This window comes from Oryza sativa, chromosome 11, assembly GCF_034140825.1.
Source record: "Oryza sativa Japonica Group chromosome 11, ASM3414082v1".
Taxonomy (NCBI): Eukaryota; Viridiplantae; Streptophyta; class Magnoliopsida; order Poales; family Poaceae; genus Oryza; species Oryza sativa.
In genome coordinates, this window is record NC_089045.1 from 10243140 (window position 1) to 10255662 (window position 12523).

Consider the following 12523-nt stretch of genomic DNA (forward strand, 5'->3'; position numbering starts at 1 on the left):
TAAGGGTCCCAACCCAACCAGTTGGTTATACATTTCCTCACAAATGGCAAAGTGGTGAATAGAGATCTTTCCAACAACGTTGGTTGGAGATCTATGATTGGTTAGAGTACAGTGAATCAAAGAATGCAGCGTTTTGCTTGTACTGTTATGTTTGCTTTGAGCCAGGAAAACCTGAAAATTTTGGGAGTAATGTCTTTTATAGGTTGAGCCTCCCCCCCCCCCCCCCCCCCCCCAATTTTTCATTGCTGGATCCACCCCTGGTTTTGGGTTTGGTGATGCTACCGCTGCAGTTGCATAGCCACAGTAATATCTCCCGATCAGCCCCTAGCTTATAAGTCTAAATAAAAGAGGATATAAAATGTCTTAGAAAATGGAACAAAGGGAACACCTGGTGGTATACATACAGTGATGCCTAGTAGTTAAGTAGCAAGGCTGACAGTTTCAGTTTCCGAATAAAATGGAGTTCAAAATTCAATTACCTAAGCCCATTGGGCCATCTTTTCCCCGACTCATCCCTGCATGTGTTTCGGCCAAAGTCCCATAACCAAACCATCAAATCGTCTCCGCAGGCGGCAGCAGATCGAGCGGCGCAGCGGCTGCCAGACGAGGCCAGCCGGCGGGGCGCCGACCAGCGGCGGAGCAGCGTGCTTGTCCAGGCTAAACCTACCTCTCTCTCTCTCTCTCTCTCTCTCTCTGTCCGGCGTTGTCCACGGCCCAAGCCTCAAAGGGCCACGCACGCCATGCAGCGAGGCTAGGTCGCCGGCGCTCGCTGCAGCCTACGGCGGACGGCTGCGGGCGGCGTCCTGGGCTGGCGGGCACCGTTCCCAGTTCAGGTAGCAAGCAGGTGAATCCTGATTTTTTCCCCACTCAATTTTTTTTTTGTTCAATTCGAGATGGTGAATCAGTGAACGGGCCATTTTTATCCTGGCAAGAATAGGTTGGGTTAGGCTAGAATGCTAGATCACTTCCATCCTGAAGAAATAGAACTGATGCATCTTCCATTTCAACTCACAATCTTTAATTCTTTATAGCTGTTGTCCATAGTGGTTAAAAGGTCTGGAAAATCAAAAAATTTTGAAGCAAACAAGAACCTAAGCTCCTCAAGTATAAACTTGTTTACAAGCTTTGCAGATTTGTGCCAACTAGCTGAAGCGCTGAACTTCTCGAGCAGGGGCGGGCCCAGCTATAATTCAAGGGTATTCAGATGTATACCCAAGATTTTTAGACAAAAAATAGGTATATATACTCTATAGTTCATATATGTATTCAAAAAGTTAAAGAAAAAGACTTAAACTACTCATTTGGGCCTCGTTATGCCATTTCTTTCTCTATTGGGTCTAAATTTTCCACCTTCCTCCCCCTTTCACTCGGCCCGTAGTCTACTTGGGCCGCAACTAAGACCATTTCGAAGCCAAACTCACCTGCCAGGCAGCTAACCCAAAATCCCCAATTCCCAAATTCCCTAACCTAACCCTAGCTTTGCAAGGAGACGGGCGGCGGGGGGCGCTGCGTGCGGCGTGCGGTGCGGCGGCGGGCGCGGTGTACGGCGGCGGCGAGCCGGCGACCGCGGGGCAGCCAGCCAGGCAGGGGCGGCTGCCGGCTGGACGCACTGGCGCAGCATCTCCTAGGGTGGCGGCGGAGCGGGCGCACGGCCGTGGAGGCGTCGACGCAGGAAGAGGACCACTCGGCTTGGCGCCAGGGCGCGGGGCAGCGGCTGACTCGTGAGGCAGCGGCGCGGCGCGGCCTGCGGCGACAGCGGCATTGCGGCGCGACGCGCGGCCTGCTGCGACAGCGGCAGTGCGGCCATGGACGACAAGCTCTACCCGCCTCGAGGCCCAGCGCGAAGAAATCAAGTCCCGAGCCCCGAGGTAACGACCGCACCCCCCGGCGATCCTTCCTCCTGGTTTGGTTTAATCCCTAGCTCCTGTCTCATGTGAATCCCCTCGGTACTTAGGTTTTGCATCTAGATTTCAGTTTCGCATGATTTTCTATGTTTAGCATCCATGTGTTCCTGATCCTGATGTTGGATGAACTAGTAATGGGCTAACAACCTTTTTTTAATTGAGATTACTAGCGACTTAGCAAACATATTTCTGTGCATCATATATGCTAATTTGTGCTTTGTATCATAATGTATGAACTTGAGAAGCAAGATAGGGCAACAATAGTTGAATGATTGTTTAGTTACATTCATTGAAAGAGAATTTTTCTTGCAAATTAAAGACAAGGACATCATCACTTATTTCCAAAATATCAAACAACGAAAAGTTGATCTCCAAACTGTAAGATTTCTTCCCAATTTATCATTTTCTACCCTTTATGTATTTCATATGTTGGCACTTTGATATGTTTACTAATTAGTATTCTATATGTTAAACAATTTCAAATGATGATCAATTCTATCAATGTGTGAATTTATGCTCAATTATACGCTATATATTATATAATTATTAGTTTGTGATACTATACAAGCCAATTAGCCAATTATTAGGTTTTTAGGTCTATGAACAAATTTTTTTTACCCCTTTCTATTTCGAATACACAAGTTTAAAATCCTGGGGCCGCCACTGTTCTCGAGCGATTAGATCACACATTTTTCTTGCATTTAGAAGCATAGTTGTATTTGCTACACAGGTTGTAATTTGTAGTTGATTTTTTTGCTGTTATCAATCTTTGAACAATAACTTTATTTATAACTCTGAAATCCTGGGGAGGTCCATTTGAATTTTGGTTGATTTCTCCTGTTTTAAGGAACCCCTAGATTGCTGTAATGCTGTGTCTGTGAGGAATCAAATCGAAAATCTTACTCTCCGTTCATTTAGTTATAGCCTTTTAGATTTTTATTTTCTCCATGGTGCTATCCTTACCAATCTTATCCATCTATCCTTGGTTTGATGATTTATGTGCTTCTTCTTCAGCGAGCAAGATTAATCCCAAGGTGCGGGTGCAGATTATCTTCCAAACATGTTTGGGGCTCTACTGGGACTCCATGGCACATGTTAAGTGCTCTGGATTGCTTGCTATTTTCTGCTCCTCAATCGTGCTCATTGGCTCACACATGGACGGCTTCAGTTATGCACAACCGTCTTGTAGGTGGCTGTTTCAGCAGTTTGTCAGCAGCAGTAGCATCGGCTATTCGTGTACCTGTTGCAAGCTATGGGACTTCTGCAGCACAAAGCACATCAAAGGACCAGCATGGCAGCAACATCAACAGTGCGCTAAAAGTTTTGAATCTTGTACCAAGAAAGGCTGACTATGACAAAGTGGGAGGTCCATGCCATCACCGACTAATCCATGACTGCATGAATGACATCTTGGGGGTTCAATCAAATCATACTATACACAAGGGAAATGGTGTCACTTTTAACTCATGCAGCAATCCTGCACAGGCTAAATTTGATAGCTTTGTTTCAAATAATGGCTCGGCTTTGTGTTCCAGGACTAGATTCATAAAGGAGGACATGTTTATGCTGATAATGGAGCTGCACAGGAAAGGAGAAACCAGTACTGATCAATCTATTTTGGCAGCTGCCATGAGTTCCTGTGCTGATAGGCAAATGTTCACCCAAGGCACACAGCTTCATGGTCTATTGGTTAAAGTTGGCTGTGATTCAACTGTCTTTATTGGCAGTTCACTCATCACCTTATATTCGAGGTGTAGCCAGTTGGAAAGTTCGTACTTGGTTTTCCAGACCATGCCAACCAAAAACACAGTGTCATGGACAGCAATGATTTCTGGTTTTGCGCTTCATAATCGGGTTGAGCCATGTCTCCATTTGTTTGCATCAATGATGCTTTCAAGTTGCAAGCCAAATGACATCACATTTGCCACTCTTTTTAGTGTGTGCACTAAACATGCACTTCTAGCACTTGGTAGAAGTGTCCATGCTTTACAAATGAGAATGGGTTTCCATTCGTATGTGCATGTTTCCAATGCCCTGCTGTCAATGTATGCAAAGTGTGGGTGTATTGATGAAGCCCAGTTCATATTTGGCTGCATTGCCTGTAAGGACCTTGTTTCGTGGAATGCCATTATCTTTGGATGTTCGCAGTATGGTCTTGCTAAGCATTGCCTTGACTTGCTGAAAGAAATGGAGAGGCAACACATAGTACCTGATGCTCTCTCCTTCCTTGGTGTCCTTTCTTCATGCCGGCATGCACGCCTTGTGGAGGAAGGCCGACACTGCTTCAAGACAATGATTGAACATGGAATAAAACCAGGGCTCGATCACTACTCATGTATGGTCGACCTTCTTGGGCGCGCAGGATTGCTTGAAGAAGCGTGGGATTTGATCCAAACAATGTCTATCCCTCCAAATGCCGTCATATGGGGCTCTCTGCTGGGTTCCTGTAGGGTGCATGGGAACATTTCGATCGGCATCCAGGCTGCAGAGCACCGTCTTAAACTTGAGCCAGGTTGTGCTGCAACTCATATACAACTAGCAAATCTGTATGCCACAATTGGTTGCTGGAGTGATGTGGCCAGAGTGAGGATGGCAATGAAGGCGAGAGGCCTAAAGACGAACATTGGGTGTAGCTGGATAGAAGTCGGTGATAAGGTTTATTCCTTCACGGCAGAGAACAGATCAAAGAGCCACCAAGTAAACAATGTCCTGGCTGTTCTTGATTGCTTGCAAGCTCACATGGAATGCAAGTATGATATGCTTACAGAAAGCCTGGAATAGTGGAGTGTGATGGCTGTGAACATGTCAAGACGACTATAAACACTGTATATATTAAGAGGAATCCTACAGAAAATGGCAAGCATCACTCGCTAAAGATTAAGAAGATCCATTGATGCCGTTATAACACCTAAACATTATGTGTATGGACTGATTGGTATAAAGATCTGTATGGATTGACAAGACTCACGACCAACAAGACATGCAGGTACTGTATTTTCCAAGTCTCTTCCAGTTTTGTTCCTTTCAATTTGTTCCTCATTTGCCTGGCGAAATTTGTTCCTCGTTTGTCTAAGAAGTGTGGGGAATAAAGTATTCTTACACTCTGCCACCACCCGACGATCTGTAATTTATGTCCCCCATCCATGTTACGTTTTCTTGTTAGTTTAGTTCTCCAAAACACAGGTAATTAGGAGAACAATATTCAGATTTTTTTTTCTTTAAATTCTTTCTGGCCAAGGTTTTCTGACTTAATTGATGCAACTACTACGGGACTTCCTATGCCTTTCCATAAAAAAAGTACAGTTCATTCATCCTGATAGGAATTGAAGTGTAAAACAGAGAATTGCAAAATACAGAAAAAACACAGGAATGATCGTTTGATTGGACCGCAGGAAAAACACAGGAATCGGATGAGAAATATAGACTCAAAGGAATTTTTCCAAGAGGTTGGACCTCTTGCTAAGTTTCCTCCAAAATCCACTTACAATGTGTCATTCTATAGGAATTTCATAGGATTTGAAAAGTTTCAATCCTTTGAATCAAAGGGCCAAATAGGAAATTTTCCTATAGGATTTGAATCCAATGAAATTCCTATATAAATCCTTTGATTCAAAGGGGCCCTCATTGTGTAGCAGCCTGTTGTGGCGGATGGTGATGGCAGGCCTGCCTTCCAGCTTGAAGGAAAGAACTGAAGGATTGAAGGTTAGGCGGCATAAACTTGTGATAGCACATCTCATGTGTCTGATAATAACATAATGCGTTGATGTGCAATCAGCGATCTTGTACTTCTTAATTACAATGGTTAGAAATGTAGCTCTTGACAAAGTAATGATTCAGGAGTTCTGGTAATTGAGAAAACGAGACAGCATCATCACTTAACCGTTGGGCTAAATGCCAGCCGATGGCTTCTCTGACTCAACAATTTTCATGGAAACGAATAGGATTACAGGAGTGCCAACGAATGTGATATTTGCGGGGAAATTGAAGCAAGTTTTTAACAACATGCCTTCCCAGTATTGAGTTAGAGAATTATTGCATGGCCCATTTCCTTTCGGGGTAAAATTTGGTAGGTGGTGAATTTGACAATGTGATGGCAGGAAATGACATGCCGTTAGTGTCGAACACTAGAAATGATTCTTTGTATTGGTGGTGAGGAACAAATAATGGAAGGAATTCAACTCAAAAGCTCAACTCTCTAAGTAGAAAGGTAAGATCTCCAAATTAAACGCCGGGGAAGAAAAAAAATCAAAGTTGAAAGAGGGACCTCTGCAAATGAAACTGAAGGCGCAGTTTCATCTTCTTTAGATGAGATGCTACCATCCAATCTCAAATCAGTGTTAACGGAAGTGATTTAGATGAATATTAAGTATGGGTATAGAAAACGAGAAAACGTATGATCATTTGAGTTTTAATTATTTCAAACTTACAAAATAAATAAAAAAATAGTTTTATCTAATATTTCAAAGCCACTACTATATTGAAAGTTGTTTTCGTATGAGATGTACCGTTTAACATATTAAAAAACGCGCTAACAGAAACCGAGATAAAATCTTTCGAACGAACTTGGCCACGTGTAACAAAGATTTAGCATGACAGAATGGCACAATTTGAAAAGGTAGGATTGCAACATCAATGCGACACTAACATGTCAAGTGCGTCTTCTTTTTGCTACCTACCGTGCTAAAGCCAAAATGTAGTACAAAACCCTCTGCATCTAATGACCATTACCATGCAAACTAAACCCATCACCATGGCACCGACGTCGATGCTCCACCGGAGCCTCCTCTGCCTCGCCGTGCTCGCCGCGGCGGCCGGCGGCGGCGCTGCTGGTTCTCCGCGGTTGCAGTGCCTGGAGAACCCGCCGGAGCTGACGGCCGCCGGCGACGGCGAGGCCGGCGTGGTCGTCCAAAACCTGGGAGGATTCGCGGCCTACGTCACCGGCGGCGCCGCCCACTCCGGCCGGGCCATCGTCCTCGCCTCCGACGTCTTTGGTTAGTAGTGTGTGTGTGCATGTCTGCCTGATTTGCTTACTGATCAGTCACTGGCTCACTGCCATCCTTTGGTGATTATCGATTGATTAGCCGTTAATTGTTGCTGTTAATTTGGTTTCTTCAGGATTTGAAGCACCATTGCTGAGGTACAAAATCTTCTTTTCATTTCCTTTAGCTTCTTGTTCGTTGTCATCTTCGACAGTAATTTTCTTCATTTCTTCACTCTCTGGATTATAGGCGCAGATTGTTTATTTTATTAACATAACAAATTAATATTTTGAAAAATGAACTTTGCAAATATCTAATAATGCAGTAGAATAAATAATATTTTTTAAAGCATGGACCAAATAATCTGTAGCAATTATCCGGGGGAAAATCTAAAGAGAACAGGGCATGACAAATACTTGACACTTGAACAACTCTGGAAAGAGACTGATTTAAAAAAAAAGAAAAAGACAGATATGGCTTAATTGTGTACCATACCTGTTTTTCTTGTCACAATGGGTTCAGGTCAGTTTTAGTGAACTATCTCCTATCTTTCTGCAGTGACTTGTGAGAAGGATAACAGGTTTAGACTTTAGACACGCAAAAGTGTAAAAGCAAATAATCGTCCATTCGCCCTCACCATCCATGAGCTTGAACAAAGAATATTCAACATTGCTATGTACATGTTTCTTCCGTTTCAAATACTCCCTCCGTTTTTAAATATTTGACACCGTTGATTTTTTAGCACATGCTTGACCATTTGTCTTATTCAAAAAAATTTTATGAAATATGTAAAACTATATGTATACATGTAAGTATATTTAACAATGAATCAAATGATAAGACAATAATTAATAATTACTTAAATTTTTTACCGTTTGTCTTATTCAAAAAACTTTTATGAAATATGTAAAACTATATGTATATATGTAAGTATATTTAACAATGAATCAAATGATAAGACAATAATTAATAATTACTTAAATTTTTTGAATAAGACAAATGATTAAACATATTTAAAAAATTTAACGGCGTCGAATAAACGGAGGGAGTAGTTAGTATCTTTTTTTTTTTGAGTAACCATCAATTCATACGGAGAATCAGAAGCGTATACTCATTTTTGCTATTTTCCATATTCTGACCTTCTAATGATATAAATATGTTAAGCGGTTGAAATACATCATTTACTTTCAATGTGCAATTTCATTATTTTAACTACTCTACTTAGACAACATATATGCTAAAACTTTCATCTTCTGTATCCCTACGAAGTTGAAGATAAATCTACTACTCCTTCCATTACAAATTATTTGTAGTTCTAGTTTTATCCTAAGTCAACAATTTCTAACTTTAACAATCATTTTTTTAAAAAAAATGTATATTTTGATGACATAAGTTTTAATATGTTTTTTGATTCACAATAAGAAATACTTCCAAATATGCAATCCACATGTATTTAAATTATACAAATTGCTAGTTATTAATAGGCTAAAATAGAAATATTTGACTTGGGACAAAGTTATAACAATAATTAATTTGAAACAAAAGGAGTAGTACTATCATTGTATACTGTATTACTGTGCATAACTATGTTCATTACATGCTTTCTAAAACATCATTTCTTTAGGGGCAAACGCTGTCGTAACTCAATAGTCAATAGTAATATCTCATTGCTGTCCTTGTAAAGCTGATTTATGAATGGATAACCAAGCAACGATCCAATTTCAGAAATTCAGTTTTTCTGTAAAAATATCGTGGATTCCAATGGTATAACAGCAAAGATTTCTTCATGTGGATTGTACTAAGGTTTCTGTTTTTCATTCCAATTTTAAGTGCTTCCTTTAGCTTGAAAGTATTGTAAAACGTCCCAACTGGATTCCTTTCAATACACCTTACATTTTTACTCCCATTCTAGATTGCAAAGACAATTTAAAATCAAATTTGTGGTTAATAATGCTGACAATTACAGGAAAATAGCTGACAAAGTTGGTGAAGCGGGATATTACGTCGTGGTGCCAGATTTCTTCCAAAGGCGACCTTACAATGGAGACCCAAGTATAAACATTACAAAATGGATCATGGCTCACTCTCCGGTAATTGTTTTCACCAATTACATAGCTTATTCAACGACGATTATCGAGGAGTCAATTGATATTGATCAGTATATTCAATTGAAATTTCAGGTGAAGGCAGCTGAAGATTCTAAACCGATCTTTGCTGCTCTAAAAAGAGAAGGGAAATATGTTGTTGGAGTTGGAGGTTATTGTTGGGGCGGTAAGCAAAATCGATCAGCAAAAAGAAAATGTCTTTACATATCCTACATCAGTACATTAGTAATACATACACTCTAAAAAACTTTGTAAATTCCTAGTTAATTTCCATATCTAGACTTAATTCATACTATTATAGTCTAAACAACAAAACTTCAATTGACAGGAAAGTTAGCTGTCGAGGTTGCGAAAACCAATGAGGTTGGAGCGATTGTCATCTCCCATCCTTCATCGGTGACTGCTGATGATATGAAAGGTGAACTTATCTGTTTTGGTGCTATTGTTGCGCAGTATATAGATGAATATATAGTTAACTGATTCATGTACGTTGTATCCTAGTAGTCCCTGTTTTTCTTATTCCAAATTGACCTTGACACAGATGTCAAATGCCCCATTGAAATCCTTGGAGCTGAGAATGACGCTGTAACACCACCAAGATTAGTGTACCAGTTTGTTAATGCCTTGCGCCAAAGACCTGAGGTAAGTTCCTGTTGATTTTCATTGGCACTTGATGCCAAATGCATCAGCATAGTCCCACGGTAGACACACACGAGAAAAATCTCCCACTGATGATGAGAAATTGAAAGATCATGCTGGCTCTATTTTTCTTTTTGAGGCAATATTGGATCTAGCTAATTAGTAACATTAATGAAAAGTCCAAACACTAGCACATTGTCAATAAACAAGTTTACAATTGTTTCTTAAACACAACCACTCAATGATCTTTAAGAAAAGAAACAAGTTATGAAGAGCCTCTTATGGATTGCATCTTTGTTGCAGGTTGATTACTTTGCCAGGATCTTTCCAGGAGTGGCTCATGGCTTTGCTTGCAGATATAACGCCAGCAACCCGTTTGCTGTCAGAACTGCTGAACAATCTCTTGCCTTAATGCTTGACTGGTTTGAGAAACACTTGAAATGACAATAGCTAATCATGCATGTAATGCAAGGCCAGTGCAATTGTTTATTTCCATCAAAATACATTGCTAGTGTCCATGTATATCCTGGTGTTAAGTGAAACTTATATAAATAAGCACTAGTGTAAAGTGAAAGTATGTGTTGAATATGGTGCGAAGTGAAACAAAGTGTACTTTATGAAGTGCAAAATGCAAACTCTTTTTGTTCCGAAGCGACCATTAGCATGGCATATTAAAACATCTGTTTGTAGGAGAACAAAAATAATGTGTGCCTCAGTTGCCATTTTAACTAGTCGATATGTTCAATCAAATGTTGTATGCTACTCATCTTAAGCACAGCATATATTGGGTACCTCTTGACTGTTTCTTATGGCCACAAATTAGACAGATGAAAGTCGTGCTTCCAAGAAATTGCTGGCCCTTAAATAGGATGGGGACTTCTCCTGAAGCTGTAGAGGAAACAAGGAATTCTGATTCCAACCAAAATGGATGGGTGATGAACCATTTGCGTGCAAAACACAGAAAACATTCCCAGTATTTCATCTCCTATTGTCCTAAGTCAACAGGCAAAAGATGACAAATCATCCAGCCAGGTTGAACAGTTAAAAAAACTTTTTTTGTTTGAAAAAAAGCTAAGATTTAATGTCCTCCAGGGAGTTAGGCATACCTGGTCTCACCGGAAGCCAGTGGCGAGGTTGCTGTAGATCTAGCCAGAGCTGTGTATCCTGCCTCCGCCGGATCGTGGGGATGGCATCTTCAGATGAGCATATCTCCACCTCATCCTATATATGTGCGCTGCCACATCCAGTGCCACCCCTTGGGTTCCATCGAGGAGGTCAAGGGAGATTCATGTTGCCTTAAGCTTTTGACAAGGGTCGAGGGGCAGCTCTTCCAGTTCATGTAGGTGCAGAAAAACTATCACAACTTCCAAGCATCCAAGGTTGGCGTGTGAAGCTTCTGTCTCTAGCTGCAGCTTCTGGTCGTCGTTGGCATTCATGATTGATCGCACTCTGAGAAAATTAAAATATATTTAAGAAACAAAATGTTGAGGAAAACCATTTGCCTTAGGGATAACAAATTATTGCTTACATGAATCCCTGAGCATCATAAAGACCCTTCAAAATGCTGGATTCTTCATGTACTTGGTCAGAGCTATGGTATATTTTACCCTTTGAATTCCTGGATGAATTTGGTTCTGTCCCGGAGGTTATAACTAATCTTGTTGCTAGTCATTAGGAAGCTTGGTATTCAAATCTTCAGAAAATTGGCTGAAAATATTGGATGCTTAAATCAAACCTTTACTGTCATAGTCTTGCGGCGTGAATAAATTCATCATGTTGCTGGCTTTAAAAGAACTCCTTTGGTGAGTGCCTTTCAGTACTTTGTATTTCAGAAAATGCTCGTGTATCTGCCAATGATATAGACTTACTCCTCTAGCATCCCACTTATAATCAGTCTATATACTGTCATATCTCTAGCTTGCTGAATTCTCTATGCACGTTCACTAGCCTAATCCACAGAGAATTTAATTTGTTAAGTATAGTAGAATTACCATTAAAAACAAAACTACATATAAGGCAAAACTTAGTGAATAAATGACAAAGCGTTACCATGCTAACAATAGGATCGGTAGAGTATGATAGAAAATTATTCATCTACCAGATCATCTCTCACTGGCATCCAATCAAAACTTGGCAATGAGGTTATTAATTTTGCATCGTACAGCGACATTGTAGCAATAAGGGCATATCACTGGCATCCAGTCAAAACTTGGCAATGAGGTTAGAAATTTTGCGTCTTACAGCGACATTGCTAGCAATAAGGGCATATCAAAACATTAGTGTATCTCCTCTGCTACCATATTTTAATGTCTAGTTGGATGTTTCTTATAAGATTCTTTTTCCTTTAAAGAAATTAAGCTTCTCTCAGATTATATATATATATATATATATATATATATATATATATATATATATATCGATCGGCAATCATGAATAAATAAAACAGAACTAAATCTACTCGATCGGCTGTAGATATTAATGATATATAGTCCTTATATCGATATATATTTAAATCAAGTGATTGGGATAGATCGGACGCCATGCCGAGACAGTATAAATCATTTAGATCGAAATATATATTAATAATAGGATTATATATATTCATAGCATAGCCGATCAGATAGATCTAGCATGTATCGGCTAATACTCCGATACCATTCTATGCTAATATATTAAAGCAAGTGGAATATATCAAACAAAGGCCTAATATATTTAAATGCAACAAGATCTTAACATAAAGGGCAGATTTAACCTATCAACGAAGCATATAGAGTAAATATAGTTAAATCAGGTAAGATCGGCTGAAACCCTGATGCTACCCTAATCGGCAACCAGAAGATAGGATAGAGATTGATATTGTAAGCACGACTTAATAGATCGAACTCAACTGATGCAG

The 12523-nt window shown here is 40.2% G+C and overlaps 2 protein-coding genes across 4 annotated transcripts; both read left to right on the top strand.

Annotated features, from left to right (window-relative positions):
* Window positions 1-1448: 1448 nt before the first annotated feature.
* Window positions 1449-5783, top strand: LOC4350271 (pentatricopeptide repeat-containing protein At2g37320). Of its 3 annotated transcripts, none has more exons than XR_001541491.3 (3): window positions 1449-1868; window positions 2919-4890; window positions 5297-5783. XR_001541491.3 is itself a non-coding variant. In XM_015762006.3 (2 exons), exons 1-2 carry the CDS (start codon window positions 1806-1808, stop codon window positions 4683-4685), a joined length of 1830 nt encoding a protein of 609 aa, XP_015617492.1. In that variant the 5' UTR covers window positions 1449-1805; the 3' UTR covers window positions 4686-5127. The 3 variants fall into 3 exon arrangements, 1 of the variants encoding a protein (XP_015617492.1); XR_010737554.1 differs by having other exon boundaries at window positions 5540-5783; XM_015762006.3 differs by lacking the exon at window positions 5297-5783 and having other exon boundaries at window positions 2919-5127.
* A 784-nt stretch (window positions 5784-6567) lies between these two features.
* Window positions 6568-10278, top strand: LOC4350272 (endo-1,3;1,4-beta-D-glucanase). Its single transcript, XM_015762007.3, has 7 exons — window positions 6568-6895; window positions 7020-7041; window positions 8850-8973; window positions 9064-9154; window positions 9317-9406; window positions 9530-9630; window positions 9931-10278. The coding sequence occupies exons 1-7, from the start codon at window positions 6622-6624 to the stop codon at window positions 10069-10071; spliced, it is 843 nt and encodes a 280-aa protein (XP_015617493.1). The 5' UTR covers window positions 6568-6621; the 3' UTR covers window positions 10072-10278.
* The last annotated feature ends 2245 nt before the right edge of the window (window positions 10279-12523 follow it).

Coding starts and splice junctions, on each gene's coding strand:
- LOC4350272 (XM_015762007.3), top strand. CDS start 6,622: ATGACCATTACCATGCAAACTAAACCCATCACCATGGCACCGACGTCG. Junction 6,896..7,019: donor CCTCGCCTCCGACGTCTTTG/GTTAGTAGTGTG, acceptor TGGTTTCTTCAG/GATTTGAAGCACCATTGCTG. Junction 9,155..9,316: donor TGGAGGTTATTGTTGGGGCG/GTAAGCAAAATC, acceptor TTCAATTGACAG/GAAAGTTAGCTGTCGAGGTT.
- LOC4350271 (XM_015762006.3), top strand. CDS start 1,806: ATGGACGACAAGCTCTACCCGCCTCGAGGCCCAGCGCGAAGAAATCAA. Junction 1,869..2,918: donor ATCAAGTCCCGAGCCCCGAG/GTAACGACCGCA, acceptor CTTCTTCTTCAG/CGAGCAAGATTAATCCCAAG.